The sequence below is a fragment of the Cricetulus griseus genome, chromosome 8 (genome assembly GCF_003668045.3).
Source record: "Cricetulus griseus strain 17A/GY chromosome 8, alternate assembly CriGri-PICRH-1.0, whole genome shotgun sequence".
Classification (NCBI taxonomy): Eukaryota; Metazoa; Chordata; class Mammalia; order Rodentia; family Cricetidae; genus Cricetulus; species Cricetulus griseus.
The window spans coordinates 74,908,466-74,928,791 of record NC_048601.1 but is presented as its reverse complement, the minus strand read 5'-3'; the positions used below and the strand labels follow the sequence as shown (position 1 = coordinate 74,928,791).

Here is a 20,326-nt window from a genome sequence, read left to right as displayed (position 1 = left end):
ATTCCACACAACCTAAAAGCCAGTGCTCGCTCTGCTTAAAACAGGGAGCTCTTGTAAGACATTAATTGCTCTCAGCATTTGCAAAAATGCCTTAAAGAATAATTAAGGCAACTACTTATCCTTTTTGTTAGGTTTGTCAGAATTTAACTACTTAGGAAACCCAGTCTTGAGTCAATGGTTTGAGTCATTAAGTCCAATTTGTTTATGTTAACATCTGTAAACAACCACTTTTAAAAAATAACGACTTTGATAAGTAAGTATTTCCAGGTACATGTGGCCAAGTGTTCTTGCAGCGGACCTAGGCCCAAATCCCAGAATGCAGATGATGGCTCACAACCATCTGTAACTCCAGTTCCAGAGAATCCAGCACCGTCTTCTGGCCTTCACAGGCACCAGGCATGCACATGGTACACATGCATACATGTAGGTAAAACACGCACAGATAAACTGACAACAAGATCACTCCATAATATAGTTAAGAGTAAGGTGTTCATTGTAAATATGAGAGAGAAAGACAACATCCAAAGGCATCTGGAAGACTCCAGAACAGAGAGAGAAAGTAGTAGATTGAACATGGCCAGCAGACCCAACCAGTCCAGGATAGAAACAGGAGCCAAGAGGAGGGGGGAGGGAGAAAAAACAGAGAGAGAGGGAGAGAGGGGAGGAGGGGGACGGAGACAAAGACAAAGGTGGGGACAGAGGAAGGAAGGAAAGGAGGGGAAGCAAACTATTAACCTTATCACAGAGTGAATAGCTGAGGAGAAGGAAGCTGTGAGCTGGAAGGAGGTGAGGGAAGGGGAGGAGGAGAAAAGGCTTGAAAGATGCATGGATTCCGCAATGTGGAACAGTACTTATGACACTGAGGGACCTGAAAGCCAGCGTGCACTTTGCTATGCTAACAGGCACTGCAGATCGCCATTTGCCCTTCTGGAGTTTGGGGAAATGGAGTTTCCTTGGGACCTGACAAGTCCCACACATAAAATAAAAACAAACTCAAATGATAAACTCCTAGTGCCAGCCCTTATCACTCCTGCACGTGTGGAGAAAGGGTTTACTAGAGTCGTGGTTGCTGACACTAGTGTGCAGGGATATGCTTGTTTTAGGAGGTTTATGGCCTGTGTCCACTTCTGGGGTTCCATCTAAGGGTTCATCCTCAAGTTTCTTCAAGGCCTTTCATCGGAATTTAGCTACCATGCTCAGCTGGGGAATCCAAATTCCAGCTCCTTCATGACCATGAACTCTCTTGGTTGTTTTACTGCTGGGGTTCTGAAGATAAGCAGCACTCTTGCAGCGACTGGAAAGGCTCCTTAAGCTTGGAGGTTAGCTTTAAGTTTCAGCAATTGGACCTTTTGAGGAGAATTTGGGCCTTAGAGGGGGAAACATTCCATTCATAGGAGTCTAGTGTTGGCAGAGTTAGAATATGCTGTCTTTAAAAAGATCTTGGAGGGTGTCTGGAGCAATAGCTCAGTGGTTAAGAGGACTGGCTGCTCTTACTAAAGGACCTACATTCAATACCCAGCATACCCCATGGCAGCTCATAACTGTCTGCAACTCCAGTTCCAGGGGATCCTATACCCTCATAAAGACATACATGCAGGCAAAGCGGCAATGCACATTGAAATGAAAACAAAATTTTTGCCGGGTGGTAGTGGCAGACACCATTAATCCCAGCACTTGGGAAGCAGAGACAGGTGCATCTCTATGAGTTCGTGACCAGCGTGGTCTACAAAGCTACACAGAGATACCATGTTTTGTAAAACAAACAAACACACAAAACTTGAAGGACTGACTTCAATTCTTCTCCCAGCCTTGTGGGAAAACACAACATAGAACCATAGTAGATGGAGAAAGCAGCCCTCACTCCAGTCACTATCTACTGGTGCCTAATCTTGACTTGCCAACCTGCAGAAACACAAGAATTCATGTTGTATAATGGTGTGTGTCTGTGTGTGTGTGTGTGTGTGTGTGTGTGTGTGTGTGTGTGTGGGGTGGGTGTGGGTTGGTGTGTGTGTGTGGGTGGGTGTGTGTTTGTGTGTGTTTCATACTTTTTTTCTATTTTTGGCTCTTTTTTGAGGGCCTGCCACCCAACTCCGAAATAAACCACAGGCAGTCTTATTATTTCTTATGAATGTCCAGCCTTAGCTTGGCTTGTTCTTGCTAGTGAAAGACCCGCTCGAAATGCCCCTGAGCCCCCTGCCCCGAAGCTGCCGGAGCCTCCCAAGCCTTCACCCCGGCAGGGCTCACGCCCCTGGCCCGCCCCGCCTGGCACCGCGCCTCGGGGCTGGGGCCGAGCAACGAGCACCAGGTGGGCAGGCCTGAGAACGAGCACCAGGTGGGCCAGCCCGAGAACGAGCACCGGGTGGGCCGGCACGAGGGCGAGCACCAGGTGGGTCGGCACGAGAACAAACACCGAGTGAGCCGGCCTGGAGCCCTGCCGCTGGGCCCCCGCCCCGCCCGAAGAGAAACACTCCGTCCCAAGGTCTCCGCCCCCAAGGTCAGCCATCAGGAAAGGGGGGGGGGGATTTGAGTCTGCTGTACCAGACACCAGACCTTGAGAATATGCTGATCTGGAATGGCTCTGTGTCTCATTTGAACCATCCAATGGAAATGATTCTGTATTTCGCCTCATTTGAAAGACTCTGTGTTTCACCTCATTTGAATAACTCTGTACTTTGCCTCATTTGAATAACCCTGTATAGCGCCTCATATACATTGACCAATGGGAATAGCTCTGTATAATGCCTCATTAGAATTATCCAATAGAATCCCTGCTCCTAGCTTGCGCCTTTTTCCTATATAAGGACCCCTTTTCCCTTGGCTCGAGGCGCTTAGCCACACAAAGGCTAAGTCGCCCCGGGTACCCGCGTCTCCAATAAAGCCTCTTGTTTTTTGCATCCAGTTCGTGGCCTCGCTGATTCCTGGGTGTGTGGGTCTCCCTCTACGAAAGTGCCTCTTCGGGGGGTCTTTCACTAGTTTGTCTTATCTTAAATTATCCCATTTATCTTTTCCATCTGGTTTGTTTTTTTTCCTTCTTTTACTTTTGTATGTCTTTCTTTCCTTCTTACTGGCTGGGTAGCTGGGTGACTGGCCCCTGACATCCTCTTCTTCTTGTTCTCTCGTTCTCCTTCTTTCCTCATTTGTCCTCCTATTTCTACTCTCTGTCTGCCAGCGCTGCCCATCCTGTTCCTGCCTGGCTATTGGCCATTCTGCTCTTTATTAGACCATCAGGTGTTTTAGACAGGCAGAGATTACAGTTTCACTCTTCAAAACATTGCAGCATAAGCAAAAGTCACACACTTTAAAATAATATTCTACCACAATCAATTGCTATTCTTTCATAACTTAAGGAAGCTGAGCAATTTTTGGAGATCATGAAGAAAACAGAATGCCTCGATTAGGCTCCATCACCTACAGCTATGGGTAGGGTGATTTTCTCTATAGACAATTGTGGTCCATGTTTTGTTTGTTTGTTTGGTTTCTCTGCATCGCTCTGTCTGTCCTGGAACTAACTCTGTACACCAGGCTGGCCTTGAACTTGGAGATCTGCTGGCCTCTGCCTAAGTGCTAGGATTAAATGCAGGACCACCATCACCCAGCAACATTTTTTTCTTGCTCATTTTCAATCTATCAACTCACTTTCTTCTGGGATACTGAGAGTGCTTCTATGCATTTATGTGCATGAGAGCACAGGTGCCCACTAGGGGTATACATGCTTGAGTTTTCATTTCTGGTTCCAAGTTCATGTTTAGTAAGGATTATGAGGTGTGGCATTGTTGGAGGAGATGTGTCACTGGGGATGGGCTTTGAGATTTCAAAAGTGGAGGCCAGGCCCAACCTCTCCCTCTTCCCCACCCCCTGCCTCCAGATCAGGATGTCCTTTATTTTTCTTTTGGTTTTTCGAGACAGGGTTTCTCTGTATGGCTTTGGAGCCTATCCTGACACTCATTCTGGATACCAGGTTGGCCTTGAACTCACAGAGATCTTGCCTGCCTCTGCCTCCCAAATTGGGATTCAAGGATTGTGCCACCATGCCTTGTTCAGGATGCAAGCTTATAGTGCCATGATTGCTGTTGCCATGTTCTCTGCCTTGACGATAATGGGCCAACCATCTGAAACTGTAAGATAGTTCCCAGTTAAATGTTTTTCTTTTATAAACTGCCTTGGTCATAGTGTCTCTTACTGCCATAGAACAATAACTAAGACACTGGGTGACTTAGCATACCCAATCTGGTGTTGGAGTCCTAGGGAGATCCTAGAGAGCTTCCAATTTTCATTCCACATTGAAATTCAGATGGCGTCGGTCCTAACACCAGTTAAGAAAGAGCTCAGACTAGATGAACTTGCCAGTGAGAGTGAGGGCAAGCAGACAGAAAACACACAGGTTCCTTCTTCTGTGTCCTTCTATGTGGGCTGCCAGCTGAAGGTGTGGCCTAGATTTAGGGTGGATCTGTGACTCATAGGATCCAGTTTTAGGTAGAGTCTCCACCTCCAATAATTCAACCAAGGAAAATCCTTCTCAGGTGTCTGGATTTCAGTTAATTTGTAATTATCCAAGATCACAACAAAGATTAGCTACCACAGCATCCCAACATTAACCAGAGACCACCATCCATTCTCAATAATCTGAGTCTAATGAGAAGGGAGTGGATTCTCTTGAGTATGTATAAGACGAGCCTTGTAGACTCCTTACTTAAGCCTGCCTCGAGTCTGGAGTCCCGGCCTTCCCAGCTCTCATCCCTCAGCCTGTGGCGTCCCAAGGCACCAAGGACCCCGATGTCACTGCGTCAGCGGAGAGGCGGTTGCTAGGGTCGCCCGGCCTCCTCTCCATGTTGCCCGAGGAGACGTCCTTGCTGGTTGCTGGCCGCTGCCTGCCGCCGAGCTGCCATCATGTCCCCGAGGAGGAGCTGAGCCTCCTCAGGTTCCTACTGCCCTAGCTACCTGCCTTTCCTGCTACCATGCCTTCCCTGTCCTTGAGAGCAGAAACTGAGGAAATCAGTGTGGTTTGTGCCTAGACATGGTTAGTCCATTTATTGCTCTGCTGTCACAAAGACATTGTAGGAAATGATAGACACCTGGCCATATACAGAATGCCCTGGGGATGGTTTCTGGCCATACAGTGTGGTAGCTGTTGATTGGTGGATCTCTACGCTAGTGAGCTGCACAAGGACTTTACAGAGCTGTTTAACCTCTGCAGAGTGAGTTCCCTTCTGAGGCTGTGGCCTTCACATTTATTTAATCATTTATTGGTTTCAGGAATGAATGTACTTAACTCTCATTTTTCTTTATAATCTCCCACTTTTATTTTTATATTCTCTGTTTATGTCATTTCCACTTTTATGTGTCCCTTTTTCACAGTGAAAAGTATGCATTAGCTTATATTAACTACACATGAGTAAGAAATCTCACAGTGACATTTCCATACATGTATATGAACTTGAACACATCCCTCTGATCTCGCTAACTCTGGCCCACTGATTCCATGTACCTCAGTGTTTCTTTTATTCTTCTTTTTTTGTTCAGCCCCTGTTTTTCTGGGTATACCACAAGTCATATGGATTCCTATTCTAAGGACTGACAGGCTACATGGGATGATCTTTACTTTTTCTTTTAATTGGGGGTGGGTAGGGTTCAAGACACGGTTTCTCTGTATATAACTCTGGCTGTCCTGAAACTCACTCTGTCGACCAGAGTGAGTTTGGCCTCAAACTCAGAAATCTGACTGGCTCTGCCTCCCCACTACTGAGATTAAAGGCATGTGCTACCACCACCTGGCTAGCTAGTGTCTTAAGGGCACAACTGTGTCTTTGTGATCTAGCAGAAAGCTTCCTGCTATGTGGTTATCTTAGGATCTTCCTGGCAGTTCAAAAGTCATGACTGGCAAGGGCAGAGGTAACAGTCAGATGCCATTCTTTTGAACGGTTATGTTATTGAACAGTTTCTTTACCTGATTACCCTCTCTGCCGATGCAGCAATTCAAATCAGTACCAAATCAAATCACTCCAAATTAGAAAAAACCCACGTTTAATGGATACAGTGCACCCGGGTGGCCTTCCAGACTCCCAGAGAATATATGGGGAAGGGAGACTGGAAAAACCATGAGTCTGTTCTCTGGGATGCAGTTTAAATACCCTGTGGGAGTGGTCTTGAGTATCTCTGGGGTTTGGCTATCATTTGGCAGGCTTTCTGAGATGCAGCAGGGTTTGGAGGGAGATTCGGGAAGGGGGGGTTGGGTGGAAACTCCATCATAACATTCCAGACTCTTGGGTATATGGAAGCCAGGGGCTGGGGCAAAGCTTCCACCATATCACTTATGCATGGAACAGGGCAGCTGGAAAGAATTCAAGAACAGAATAAATAAAAGTCTAACAACAGCCTGTTCTTTGAGGAAGAAAAGACGTTTCCTTGATGGGACATAACACACCCTGTCCTTCACCTTCTCTGTCTCTCTGCTGAATGCAGCTGTCCATTCATGGGATATTTTCATTTTTTATCTATACTGGTGAGTCAATTATAGTACTAAAGCTACTGTGTTATCAGGCACAGGAGGTGTGGATAATAATAGTTTTGAAGCAAAAGATCAGTACTGGTAGTCCAAGGACTCAAAAAAGTTGTCCAAGGACAAAACAACTTAGGACTAGAATCATCTGAGCAGCACTTCACAGACCCATCCCCAAACAACAGTCCCTTTGAAAAAAAAAAAAAAACAGGGACATTTTATTGACAAGGACAGTCTTTCTTGATTATCCCAAGCCTGGGTTTAAGGAAAACTCCCTCATCCAATCTTTTCTTTTTTTCTAGATGGGGTTTCTCTGTGTGTGGCCCTGGTTATCCTGGAACTTTCTCTGTAGACCAGGATGGCCTTGACATCCCAGGGATCCACCTGCCTCTACCTCCCAAGTCCTGAGATGTGTCTTGGGAGGCACATGTGTCACCCAAGCCATGCGTCACCACCTCCAATCTTAAACTTTTCATCTTGGGGGAGAATTGGTGGGTAGTAGAACCTTCATTGTCCAACAACAGAGCTCTTGAGTCTCCTTCTTGGTTTTCCCCGGTGTTGATGATGAGGAAGGGTCTACCTTTGTGACTTTCAAAAAAATGTAATCTCTGATAGAGAACTGGCACGTACAGCTTTGGTGCCCTTTGCTGGACAGTACCCATGCCTGCCTTTCAGCATGTGATGATTTAGCTGGATAGAAATGCTAACCAGTGCTAGTGGATTGTGTAGACATGCGATGCCTTCAGTGGTGTGAATGTTTTATTGACAGAAAACACCATATTTGTTCTCTTGTAAATGTTCATCCACTTTCTGTGGCTTTGTCACATAGCTGGTTCAGGGTCAATCCTGTGAGGTCCATTTAAAGTGTTAAACTGATAACATCTGATTGGATGTGACAGCAGCTTAGCTTCAAGAAAAAGGAAAAGGCTGATCACAGCCATGCTAGCTCACTTGTTGATGTGACACAGGCTTGTGTCCATCAGCTGTATCTCACAGCCAATGTTATTTTGAAGCATTGGTTACCTTGATCATGTACAAAACAAAAGCAGTCCTTGCTCTCCTGCTCGCTCTCTCTCTCTTTCTCTCTCTCTCTCTCTCTTCTGCTCGGCAAAAAAGCTGCAATCGAAGCATCTCTTTCTCTCTCTTCTCCTCTCTCTTCTCTCTTCTTCTCTCCTCTCTCTGTGTGTGTGTGTGTGTGTGTGGTGTGGTGTGTGTGTGTATTGTACTATTTAGAGACAAGAGCAGATCAGAGAGAGAGAGAAAAAAACGGAGAGTTAGGGTTAGGTGTCTTGAAAAACTATCTTTAATGAAATCCATGTGATGTGGTCCTTTAATCCCAGCACTGGGAAGGCAGTGCAGATCCCTGGGACATCCTGGCCAGCCAACCTAGCCCATTTGGGGAGGTGTTCTGGGCCAGTGAAAGAATCTGCTTTTTGAAAACATTTTAAAGATGGATACATAGAACTACACACATTGTCTTGTGGCCTTCACAACCACCCCTGCCTCTCACCCTCATCCCTACACACATGAACAGGCACATCTGTAAATACACAGAGGGAAAAAAAGAGATAAAAATTAAAGAAAAATCCCTTAAATGAAAGTAAGTATATGGAGATATGTTTCTATCTTTAAAAAATCTATTTTCTCCAAACAACCATTTTATTTATTATTTTCATTTTGTATTGGTGTTTTGCCTACATTTATGTTTGTGTACCACATGTGTGAAATGCACAATGGAAGTCAGAAAAGGGCTTTGGAAACCCTGGAGCTGAAGATACAGACAGTTGTGAGCTGCTTTCTGGGTGCTGGTAACTGAACCCTGGTCTTCTGGAAGAGCAACCATGTGCTGTATCAGGCTTTCTCTTGGGCCACCAGACAGCTTCCTAATCATGACCCAGAGACTTCTTAGTTATGAATGCTTGGTCTTCACTTAGGCTTATTTCTGGCTAGCTGTACCTTTTCATCTATGTTTTGACTCTGGGTTTTTGCCTTTCTTTCTTCTGTTTGTCCCACACTTTCTAGCTGGCTGGCAGATGCCTGGCTTATGGTCCCGGACATGTCCCTCTTTTTCTTCCTCTTCTCTTCTTCTTCTTCATTCTCTCCCCCAGCCTAGAGTCCTCATCCTATATATTCTTTGGCCTGCCAGGCCTGAGAGAATAGTTTTCCTTCCTAGCTATTGACTGTTCAGCTTATATTAGAACAATCAGGCAGTTTAGGCAGGCAAGGTGAAACAGCAACACCTCTTTACATAATTAAACAAATGTATCAGAAACAAAAGTAACACATCTTTGCATAATTAAATAAATGCAGCATAAAGTACACACCTTTACACAGTTACGGTAATATTCCACAACACGATACTCTTCACTGCTGAGCCCTATGTCTAGCATGGTTTAATCTTTTGAACAGTGTAACAGAGTGACACAGGGTAGTGAGACTGTCTGTAATTCCTGTAGTCACAATCTGAGGCAGGAGGATCTGATTTATCATCATCCTTACCCACATATTAAGTTCCAGGTCAGCCTGAGCTACATTAAGCTGCCTTCCAAACAAGCCCTATACAATCAAACACAGGGCTTTAAGTTAGGCCTTCAGGATGCAGTGTCCTTAATGCTTATTTTTGGAGCTGGAGAGACAGCTCAGCACAGAAGAGCACCGATTGCTCTTCCAGAGGACCTGAGTTTGGTTCCCAGCAACTCCATTGTGGGCATAACACCAGTTCCATGGGATCCCATGACCTCTTCTGACCTCCACAGGACAGACATACACACAGTCAAACATTTGCACACATAAAATATTACAATTTGTCATCATTTAAAAAAATTAGACTGATTTTTTGGTTGTGCATGTTCTGCCTGTCTACATGTGCACCACTGGTGTATGTATGTGTGTGCACAACATGTGAATGTATGTATGTGCACCATATGTGATATGTGTCCCACAGGTGTATGTTTATATGTGTACTAATGTACGAGCAGCATGGGTGTATGTATGTATGTGCACCATATGTGTACGTATGTATGTGTACCATCTGTGTATCATGTGCTCCACATATGTATATATGTATGTGTAACACATGTGTATGGGTGTATGTTCACACATGTGTATGATGGTATGTGCACTACATATGTATGTATTTATGTTCACTACATGAGTACTATGAATGTGGACATGCATGTATGTATGTATAAATGTGCACCAAATGTGTGTGTATGTTTGTATGTATGTAGGTAAGAATATATGTATGTATGTATATATGTATGTATGTATGTATGTATGTATGTATGTATGTATGTATGAATGTGGACATGCATGTATGTATGTGCACCACATGTGCCTGGCATCTAAAGAGGCCAGGAGAAAGGTCTGGTCCCCAGAAATGGATCTGCAGACAGGGGTGAGCTGACCTGTGGGAACTGATGATTGAACTTGGTTCCTCTGGAAGAGCAGCAAATGATCTTAACTGAGGAGCCACTCTCCAGCCAATCCCATTAAGCCACTCTCCATGTGGCTCCCACACACAAACAAGCCGAGGGATGCTGGCATAGCAACTGGCAGTACCAAGCTGAAAATAGAGAATTGACAAAACCCAGATCTCTGTGCAGGTCCCTTTTTTCAACACCAAATGGAGTCATCTGAGAAGGAGACACAATGAGGAATTGTCCCCATCAGATTGGCCTTCTAGCAGGTCTCTGGAGGAATTTCTTGATTGACACAAGAGACTACAAACCACTGTTGTTTTACTCACTTCTGGGCAGGCAGTCCATGGTTCTATAAGAAAGCGGTTGAGGGGGCTGGAGACATGGCTCTGTCGTTATGAGCACTGGCTACTCTCACAGAGGTCTTGAGTTCAATTCCCAGCACCTACATGATGGCTCACAGTCATCTATAGTGGGATCAGATTCCCTCTTCTGGGGTGCAGACACACATGCAGATGAAATACTCACCTACATAAAACACATAAATAAATATATCTTTAAAAGAAAAAACAAGAAAGTAGGCTGAGCAATGCAGGGAAATGCAGCCAGTTCATGCATTTCTTCATGACTTCTGCTTCAGTTCCTGCCTATGGGTTCCCTGAGTTCCTGTCTTGGCTTCTTTCTTATTCTGGGTTCTATTGCTGTGAAGAGAAACCATGACCATAGCAACTCTTATAAAACAAAACACTGAATGAAGGCTGGTTTACAGTTCAGAGGTTTAGTCCATTATTGAATGGCAGGGAGCATGGAGCTGGAGAAGCAGCTGAGAGCTCTATATCTGCACTGGCAGGAAGCAAGGAGAGAGAGAGAGAGAGAGAGAGAGTGTTGAGGCCTGGCCTGAGCCTTTGAAACTTCAAAGCTCACTCCAGTGACACACATTCTCCAACAAGGCCACACCTACTCCCACAGGGCCACACCTCCTAACATGCCACTCCCTGTTGACCAAGCATTCAAACACATGAGTGTATGGGAGCCATTACTCTTCAAACCACCACAGTTTCCCACTTTGACGGCCTGTAGCCTGTGACCATATAAAGAGTTTGCTCCTCATTTTTTTTTGTCCAAGGTGTTTATCACAACAACATGAAAGTACTAACTAGTCAGGGACACAGGTCTACAAGCTCAGCTCTGTGAAGCCCAACAGGAGGATCACAAACTCACTGGCAGCCTCAGAGCAACTCTCAAACAAAAGCTGGGGTGGAGCTCAGCAGCAGTGAGCTGGTCTTGCATGCCCACAGCCTTGGGCTTCAACACCAGCACAGCAAACACTACACGTTAATAACTGCCTTTATGACCATTAGGCTGCTAAACTATTCTGCAGACGATATATGGTCATAAAGAGCTATGTACGTAACTTATGTTTAAATGTATCAGGAAATACAAAATAGATAATTAGAAATGTAAATATTGAGGAAATGTAAATGACTGATATCTAGGGGTTCTTTATTCCTTCTTTCATTTTTTTTGGGTTTTATTCATGGTGTTTCATTTAGTCAAGGATGGCTTTGATTTCCTGACCTACACATCCTCAGTTTTTTGATTGCCAGCATGTACCACCAACCTAGCTTGTGTGTATAGGTGTGTGAATGTGTGGGCACATCAGTGTATACGCCTTATGTCCACGTGTGAAAGTCAGAGTTTATCTTTGTGGTGTCTTCCTCTATCTCTCCACACCTTCCCTTTTGAGACAAGAACTCTCACTAAAGTTGTAGATCAGACTGACTAGCATGCCGGCCAGTAAGATTCAAGGATCCACCAGTCCCCACTGTAACCAGTTTTAACATGGTGGAAGCAATCTGACTCCATGATTCACACTTGCACACCAGGCACTTTAGTGACCCAAGCTCCTCCCTCACCTCTTTCTAACCTTTGGAAAGTCTGAAGTTGCTTGTAAATCACAAAGTTTTAGAAAAGAAGTCTAGTGGTCAATTAAGGCAAATAACCTACCACTCAAGAAGTTCAAGCAAGAAGGCTACAAATTCACTCTACATGAAGTAGTGGCATACTGTCTCTTGAGTGGTAGGAACACATACATGTACTACCACACCCAGCTTATACAAGAAACTTTGAAGGTCTATGTGAAGGCTAGCATGATGGCTCAGTGTGTGAAGGTGCTTGCTGCCTAGCCTGACAATGTGAGTTGAGTCCCATAGACCTACATTTGGGGATGAAAACAGACTCCCTCATGTTGTCCTCTGGATTCCTTGTGTGCTCCGTGGCATGAATATACCTGTGAAAATAAACAGACTTATAATAATATAAGGAGAAAAGAAAAAGTTACTAAGCTGAGTGTGGTATGTCATAGCCCAAATCCAACAATTGGACGCAATCCTTGTACCTCTTAGCCCTTGATCTTCTGATCCTACCTTCTAAGTAAATGGGGAGGATCAGAAATTTCAGGCCTGCCTTGGCTAAACATTTTCAATAAGAGGCCAGCCTGGGTTATAGGAGACAGGGCTTTAAGTAATAAACAAGTGGACCTAGAACCCAGTGTGGTGTCCTATGGCTGCAATGTCACCCTTGGGAGAAAGACAGAAGGATCACAAATTCATGGCCACCCAAGTTACATATTGACACTCATGCCACCCTGGACTACCTAGATCCTTGTTCAACAAAACAAATGTGAAGGATTAGTTGAATATGGCGGCACACACCTCTAATAGCAGCACTCCACTTCTGGTAGCTTATATTTGGGAAGTGAAAGTGTCCTAAATCTCCCTAAAATTGCTTTTGGTCATGAGGTTTTATCACAGCAGCAGATATACATCGTCCATAGTCCAGTGAAGGACAACATCTGGAGCCTGTTAGGCTTCAAATGATTCCACCTAAAAGTATTAAAGTTGAGAGGGTGTGTATTAGAGTTTAGATGTCAAATGTCCAAGGAATGATCCTGTGATTGCACTTTGATCCCTATCAATTGGCCTTCCCTGTTTTTGAAGTTGTGGAAAATCTGGGCAATCAACCCTAGAAAGAGGAAGTGGGTCATGGGAGGTACAGAGAATGGTAACTGAGTGCAAATAGCCTCCTTGGTCCCTCTGCCCCACTGACCAGACCAGCCTTCCTGTCCATGGGGACATGTGTGTGGGAGTGAGGTGTGCAGAGCCATCATAGAGCCTAGGGTACTAGGTTATGCCTCCATCTGCCACACCTGCTGTCTTAGGGTTCTGGCAGACAAGTATTCTCTTGATAATTTTGAACATATCAAGCAACTGCCTCTGGGTTCCTGGGCTTTGGTGAGAAGTCTCAGGGCTAACGGGTATCATGTGATGAATGATATCATCTTTAGCCCCCATAGATGTTAGTCCCAGGCCATAGAGAGAAATGAAACAGCATTTTGCCACAACATCTCAATATATTCATTCTATAGAAACCAGAAATCTGTCATTAGAGAAAAATAAAATGAAAACTTTGACTGTAGAGATACTGATTTGTTTTTTACAAACTTGTCCCAGAAGACTAGGGTCAGAGTGAAAAGCAAAACAGTATCCACCTACAAACTGAAGACTGTTAGAGTCCATAACCAAGGGAGGCCCAAATCTGTGGGTCCCATTTTTATTCTTATGATTCACTGTTATCTTATTAAAGTGAAACTCATCCTGATTAAAATTTGGGTGTCAATGTGCCACCAAGATTCAAGTGTTTAGACACAGTTTCCACCAGGTGACATCATCTGGAAGTTGGCCTAAAAGAAAGAACTGACTCACTGGGCAACATTGGGGACAAACATTTGAGTGTAGCCTGTCTAATCAGGCCCCTACTGCCACAGTGACCATACTAGCTTTTGTGTCCTTGGTGACAGAATGTAAGGAAATCCAGTGTGGTGTGCTGAGCTGTGATTGGTCCATTTCTTGCTGAGACCTCACAATGACAGACACCTATGCACTAACAGCTCTGGCTTAGGCTGACTTCAGTCCTTACAGTGCAGAAGCTGTTAGCTGGTTGGACATAATTTAGATTTGGATATTAGTGTACTTGTACGTCGATATTCTTGAACTGTTGACTGAACACAGTGAGTTGCCCTCTAAGTTCATAGATTCTGGGTTTAGAGCTTTGTTTCTCTGTATTTAAAATAACCCTTCCTTCCTTCCTTCCTTCCTTGCTTCCTTCCTTCCTTCCTACCTTCTACCTTGTTTTGGGGTACAATGTGGGAAAATTTATTAGACTATTACTCTATTTTAATGTGTCATTTTATTTGGACTCATATTTCTTTCACCATTTAAAAATATTAGTTTATATCAACTATACTGCATTGTCAGAGTCACATGTATATACATGTACAAAACTTGACCACATTCCCCTGATCTCACTGCCTCTTGTCCACCTCTTCCAAGTCCCTCAGTGTTTTCCTTTTTATTCAGCCTCTTACTTGCTGAGTACAGGCCAAATCATGTGGACTCCTGTTCAGAGGACTGACAGGCCACACTGGATGGTCTCTTAAAGAAGGGCAGCAATGTCTCTGTGCTTTGGCAGAAAGCCTCCTGTTAGGTGGTTATCTTAGGATCTCCCTGGCAGTTCAAGTTCATGACAGGCAAGGTCAGAGGAAATAGTCAGATCCCATTCTTTGGATATTATGTATGGAACAGAGCAGCTAAAAGGCTTCAAGAACAGAGTAAATGAAAGTATAAAGAGAGCCTGTTCTTCCAGGAAGAAAAGAACTGTCTTTGGTGGGACAAGTCCCTCCACCATCTCCTGTCTTCTGTTGGCTTGAAGTTGTCCTTTCATGGGACATTTTCATTTTCTATCTTAAGGGGCATTATAGTCCTAAAGCTAGTTTGTTATCATGCTCAGGGGGTGGAAACAATAATGGTTTGAAGCAAAAGATCCATTCTGGGGCTCATAGACCTCAGAGACAAGTCCAGGAACAAAAACTACCTAGTGTTGGAGTCATCTGCCCAAACGGCACACACACACACACACACACACACACACACACACACACACACACACACACACAGACTCCACACTGCTCCAAACACCTTTCCCTTTTGAAAAATGGGGACATTTTATGGACAAAACTTTCTTCCTGATCTTGACAAGCTGGAGTTTAACAAAACTCCTATTTATCTTTTCTTTCTTTTTTTGCTTTCCCATAGAAGGTTTCTCTTTGTAGTTCTAGCTGTCCTCAAACTCTCTCTGTAAACCAGGCTGGCTGGATTTCAGAGAGATCCACCTGCCTCTGCCTCTCAAGTACTGGTATTAAAGGCATTTACCACCTCCTGCAATTTTAATCTTTTCATCCTTTGTGGAGAAGCACTAGGTAGAAGGAACTTCATTGTCCAACAGGGAAGTCCTTCAGCTTCTTTCCTGGTTTCACCAGGTCCTGAGGATGACAGAGTCTCTATCCTCTGTGTCTTTAAAAAATGTCATATATGACAGAGAACTGGCAAGTAGGGTTCTGTTGCCCATTGCTGGACAGTGCCCATGTCTCCCTTTCACCGTGTGGTGATGTAGCTTGCTAGAATTGTATGCAGTGCTTTTGTCTGGAATGTGTACACACTCGATACCTTCAGTGGTGTGAAAGTCTTACTGACAGGAAAGAATCTGCCTGACCTGTTGTAAAGGCTGTCCAGTTTCTGTGGTTTATATTTCATGGCTGGTTCTGGGAAGGTCCTGTGAGGTCCATTTAATGTGTTAAACAGATGACTTCTGTGTTTAGGATTTATTAACGCTTGACTGAGGACTCAGAAAGCAAAATCAGCATCAAGCTATACAGATCAGGCAGTGGTCATACACCTTCAAACCCAGCAGCCAGAAGCTAGGAGGTGCTGGAACACAATCTTAATCGTAGGACTCAGGATTAAGAGGTAGAAGGATCTCAGAGATTTCAAGGCCACCCAGATCTACACAAGATTGAATCAATCTAAAAGGGAATTATAGCTCACACATTTAATCCCAGACCTAGAGGTGTATAAAAGACAGGAACATGTAGTCAATATGAGGCATTCATTCTTCAGCCCCACTAACAAGTCAGAGGCTTGGTGAGAGCTCATGGAGACAGGATCAGTCCATTCAGCCTGATGAAGAGGTGAGAAGCTGGTGGCAACCTGCTTTTTTTCCCTGATGTTCAGCTTGAAGTTTGAACTCCAAAATCAGTCACTGGACATTTTATTACTTCATGTTAGAATTCTGATGGGAGGCAACAGTAGCTTTGCTTCAAGAACAAGGAAAAGGCTGATGACAGCCCTGCCAACTCAATTGTTGATGTCACACAAGCTTGAGTCCATCTCTGTATCTCACAGCAAATGTCGTTTTATAACATTGAGAACCTTGAATATGTACAAAACCAAAGCAGTCCTTGCTCTTCTGCTCTTTGCTTTTGCTTTTTTTGTTTTGGTGAGACAGGGTCTTCTGTAGTACAGGCTGGCCTCAAGGCCACTGAGTAGCCAAAGAGGACTTGAACTGCTGGTCCTCATGCATTCACTTTCCTAATTTAATAATTGCCATGTACTCACCTAGTTGTTTTTAAGTTGGCTTATCAGCCGATCCTAAATCTACAGATATTTTTAACTACCATTGGTGACCAAAGGACGCAGAGTTGGCCCCCACCTCTCAGACCTAGGCCTAGCAGGATATCCGGTCCTGTTGTCACCAGGTTGTCTGTAGCTGCCAAATGTAGGTTTAATTAAGATTCTATTGTTCCATTTACCAATAAAGAATTGGGAGTCAGTCATAGGGTGGAAACCTGGAAAGTCTGAGAGAATGAAAAGCAACCAGCTGACCTTCCTACTTGGACCAATCCCTTACAATTAAAGTGTCTCTCCACTTGTCCCAAAGTAAATGACCTGAATCTCTATCTCCGCCCCTACTCATTCTGTTACATCTCTCTGTCCCTAATCCTGAGTCCTCCATCCTCTCTATAGCTAGTTCCTGTTAACCATTTCCTGCCTCCACCCTCTGATCCAAGGTTATTTTTATTCACACAGGCTCTAGGTATGCTGGCTTTCCCCTTGTGCTCTTATATAAGGTGTATCAGCTGACACTGCAGGGCTCTCCTCAGGCTTGGCACAGCTATTTGGATCATGTCTGATTGTGGGGTGTTAGTGTGTGTGTGTGTGTGTGTGTGTGTGTGTGTGTGAGAGAGAGAGAGAGAGAGAGAGAGAGAGAGAGAGAGAGAGAGGAAGAGAGAGAGAGAGGTTTTTTTTTGTGTGTGTGTGTGTGTGTAGTTTATGTGTAGTGTGTGTATAAATGAATACATATCTGTGTTCTGCAAGGTCCCTGTTTTAATCCTAAAACAACTCTATTAACAAATGGGGACTCAGGAGCATTAAAGACTTGTCACACAGTAGAACAGGTGGCCTTTAAGAAATGGCTTCCTAGGCTGAGTTCATGCTTTTACTTGATCATGGGGGAATACATACAAAGTACCAGTTAGAGTAGAGAGCAGTCCTGTTACACTCAGTCACCTGGTTCTTGATCTTATTTTGCTAATGTCCAGATACACAACCAACTAATTTCCGTTGTTTATAAGTGACATAACTAAGTCATTTTGTTTGAGAGAATAAGGGCCCAGGCTGCCAGGATATAGCTCCATCTCCGACACCTCTTGTTTTAGGGTACTGGCTGACAAATATTTTCTTGATCATTTTGAATGTATCAGACCACTGTCTGGGATCCTGGGCTTCCTTGGGAAGTCTCAGGTCTAAGGGGTATCCTATGATGAATGATGTCATCTTTAAGCACCACAGATGTTAGTCCCAAGCCCTGGGATGTCACGGAACACAGGATTTTGTCACTACATCCTAATGTTTTCAGGAGCTGCCTCCTCTCTGAGTGAATGCTCCCGAGCCATCTCTCCACCCAGTAACACTGGGTTTTGGGGTATCTGTTGTCTTGGCAACTGTTCTTGCTTCTGGTTTTATTAGAGCCTTGTCTCTGAGTGTTGGGTACAGGTAGAGGATCATGGTCCTCCCCAATGTTGGCTTTTAGCTTCTGTGACCTTTATTTTCTTCTATGAGTTTCCGGTTGATACCTGACAACACTATTGGTGTCATATTCTGTACTCCAATGCTGTGGAAGGTGCTTTCTTCTCCTTGTGAGCATTAAGGACCTGGTTAGGTTGTCTGCAATGTCTCTGAGTATCTTTCTTTGGGACATAGGAATTATCAGCTATCACCATTCTCCTGGGCCTGATATGAACCTTTTCTTTCAACTTCCCCATTGTGAATTTGGTTCTAGCCAGTCAACAAGGATTTGATCATGGAGCAAAGCAGGGAGGTCTGCTACTCCTGTGAGGAGTCCTTCATGACTGACGATAAGATGATGATGAGTGTAGGCCACGGTCATTTTTCTGAAATGAAACTGGCCTTCCATGTTCCTACTGTGACCTGTGTGGCTGTAAAAGTTCTTCGAATGAAGAAGAAGAACGCCTCTCTTGTTGAAGTCAGCATTATGAAATCTCTCCAGCATCCGGACATTATTAAGTTGTTTGGTATGGTCCAATCAAGAGACACCACCTACTTAATGATGGAGCACACATCACAGGGAGATCTTCGGCACATTCTGGAACTGGGGTCCTTACAGGAGAGCGAGGCACGAAGGCTCTTTACCCAGATTCTCCTTGCAGTGCAGTACTGCCATGTAAACCATATTGCCCATCGAGACATTAAGGCCAATAACATACTACTCAACTGCAGGGGTAATGCCAAACTTTCTGGGTTTGACCTTGCTGCTAAAGTGACCCCAGGGCAGAAGCTGAGGGATTACTGCGGCACTCTGCTCTACTGTGCCCCGGAACTGTTGTTAGAGAAGGCCTATGATGGCTGCGCCGCAGATATATGGAGTTTAGGTGTCCTCCTCTTCCTCATGGTGGTCGGGCGCTTTCCCTTCCAGGATAGCTCTTCTGAAGGTGTTAGGCGTCAAATCCTGGCTGCAAACGTAAGAATACCTGAACACGTTTCCAGAGATATTTTCAATGTCATTGTCAAAATGCTGATGATCAAGCCACACAGGAGGCCCACCGTTGACCAAATCCTGATGTGCCCCATGATAAGGGAGGGCAAGCCACATTCACCACCTATGTCTACACAGAAACACCCTGGCACCGTGAGCCGTGGCATTGTCAGCACCATGACAGTCATGGGGTATAAGTCTGAGGAAATCATTGATTCTCTGAGAGACCAAAAGTACAACCAGGTGATGGCCACTTACCCGATTCTCCAACACCAGTCTCCTGGGGGAGACTGCGGCCTTGAAGCAACAAACAACAAGGAAGTGTCTGTAACAAAGGAGGTGACCATAACCAAGGAAGCAGCCATAATACAAGACCCAACCATAACCCAGGAAGAGGACATGGCACATGAAGTGACCATGACTCTGGAGAAGACCACGACAAAGGAAATGACCATGGATGATGGAGTGAGCATGACTCAGACTGAGTCCATCACAGAGGAAGAGACCATCATAAAGCATGAAGATATCATTCTGGAAGCAACGATCACTATGGAAGAGACAGTGGCCCAGGTAAGGACCCTGACTCAGGAACGCACCATCACTCAGGAAGAGGCCATCACCCATGGGCAGCCTGAGGATGCTCTGACTCGGGAACGCACCATCACACAGGAGGTGGCCATCACCCATGGCCAGCCTGAGGATGCTCTGACTCAGGAACGCACCATCACACAGGAGGAGGCCATCACCCATGGCCAGCCTGAGGATGCTGGCCCAGCTTCCTCGGGAAACAGGAGGCGCTCAGGCTGGAAGAGGGCTAAGAAAATCATGGTCAACTGCCTCAGACACCTGTGCTGCTGCTGCCTGCCACCTGCCAAGAGAAGACATGATTCCTGCAAGACCCTGGCTCCAAAGACACGGGATCCTGCAGTCACCCATAGATCCAGGTGGGGCAAATATCCTCTCTATTCGTTCTTTTCCTGCTCTCCTTTGTGACAGAGGATGGCTGTGCCCAATTGTGGCATCCTTGTGAACTTAACAACCTGTCCCTACAGAAAGAACAATCCCAGAGGATGCCTTCAAGTGTGACCTCGGGCTTGTTGAGCTACAATTGGACAGCACAGATGCTGATCAGAGTAGGGAGAGCAGGAGATGGGGGCATGGGCAAAGGAAGCAGAGATTCCTTGGAGGACCAGTGGGCTGCTTAGATGATTCAGGGCCATCACAGTAAGTTCTCTGTGTCCAAAGTCACTAAGGTTCTCCTTCCTGTGTCTTTCTACTTCGTAGTTCTGAAGAGGTCCAGCCCCAGCTCCGTGGCTTGTGAGCCACGGGTTGGGGACTGGTCTGGCTGAGATGTGGACAGCCCCTACAGAAGCCAGGCCAGATGTCCAGGAGGCAGTGTCCACAGGCTCCTCCTGCAAAGGAAGAACAGCTGTCCACCCCAGCTCAGCTCTCATCAGGTAAA

At 45.0% G+C, this 20,326-nt stretch overlaps 1 protein-coding gene and 1 long non-coding RNA gene across 6 annotated transcripts in view; one reads left to right on the top strand and one right to left on the bottom strand.

The window, feature by feature from the left end:
- Nucleotides 1–20,326, top strand: part of LOC107977720 (sperm motility kinase) — a 31,819-nt gene that overhangs the window by 6,422 nt on the left and 5,071 nt on the right. For 2 of the 5 annotated variants that reach the window (XM_035448958.1, XM_035448957.1), the window contains exon 1: nt 17,124–20,321. In XM_035448958.1, coding sequence (XP_035304849.1) covers nt 18,172–19,857 — 1,686 coding nt within the window. In that variant the 5' untranslated portion in view covers nt 17,124–18,171 and the 3' untranslated portion in view covers nt 19,858–20,321. Of the gene's footprint in view, nt 1–17,123; nt 20,322–20,326 lie in introns of those variants that run through there. The other 3 variants (XM_035448960.1, XM_035448959.1, XR_004771155.1) reach the window with 3 other exon arrangements.
- On the bottom strand, nt 11,026–14,775 carry LOC113837017. The gene is made up of 2 exons (XR_003487564.2): nt 12,630–14,775; nt 11,026–12,205 (listed from the first exon to the last, which is right to left on the bottom strand). It is a non-coding gene; the product is annotated as an uncharacterized LOC113837017 (long non-coding RNA).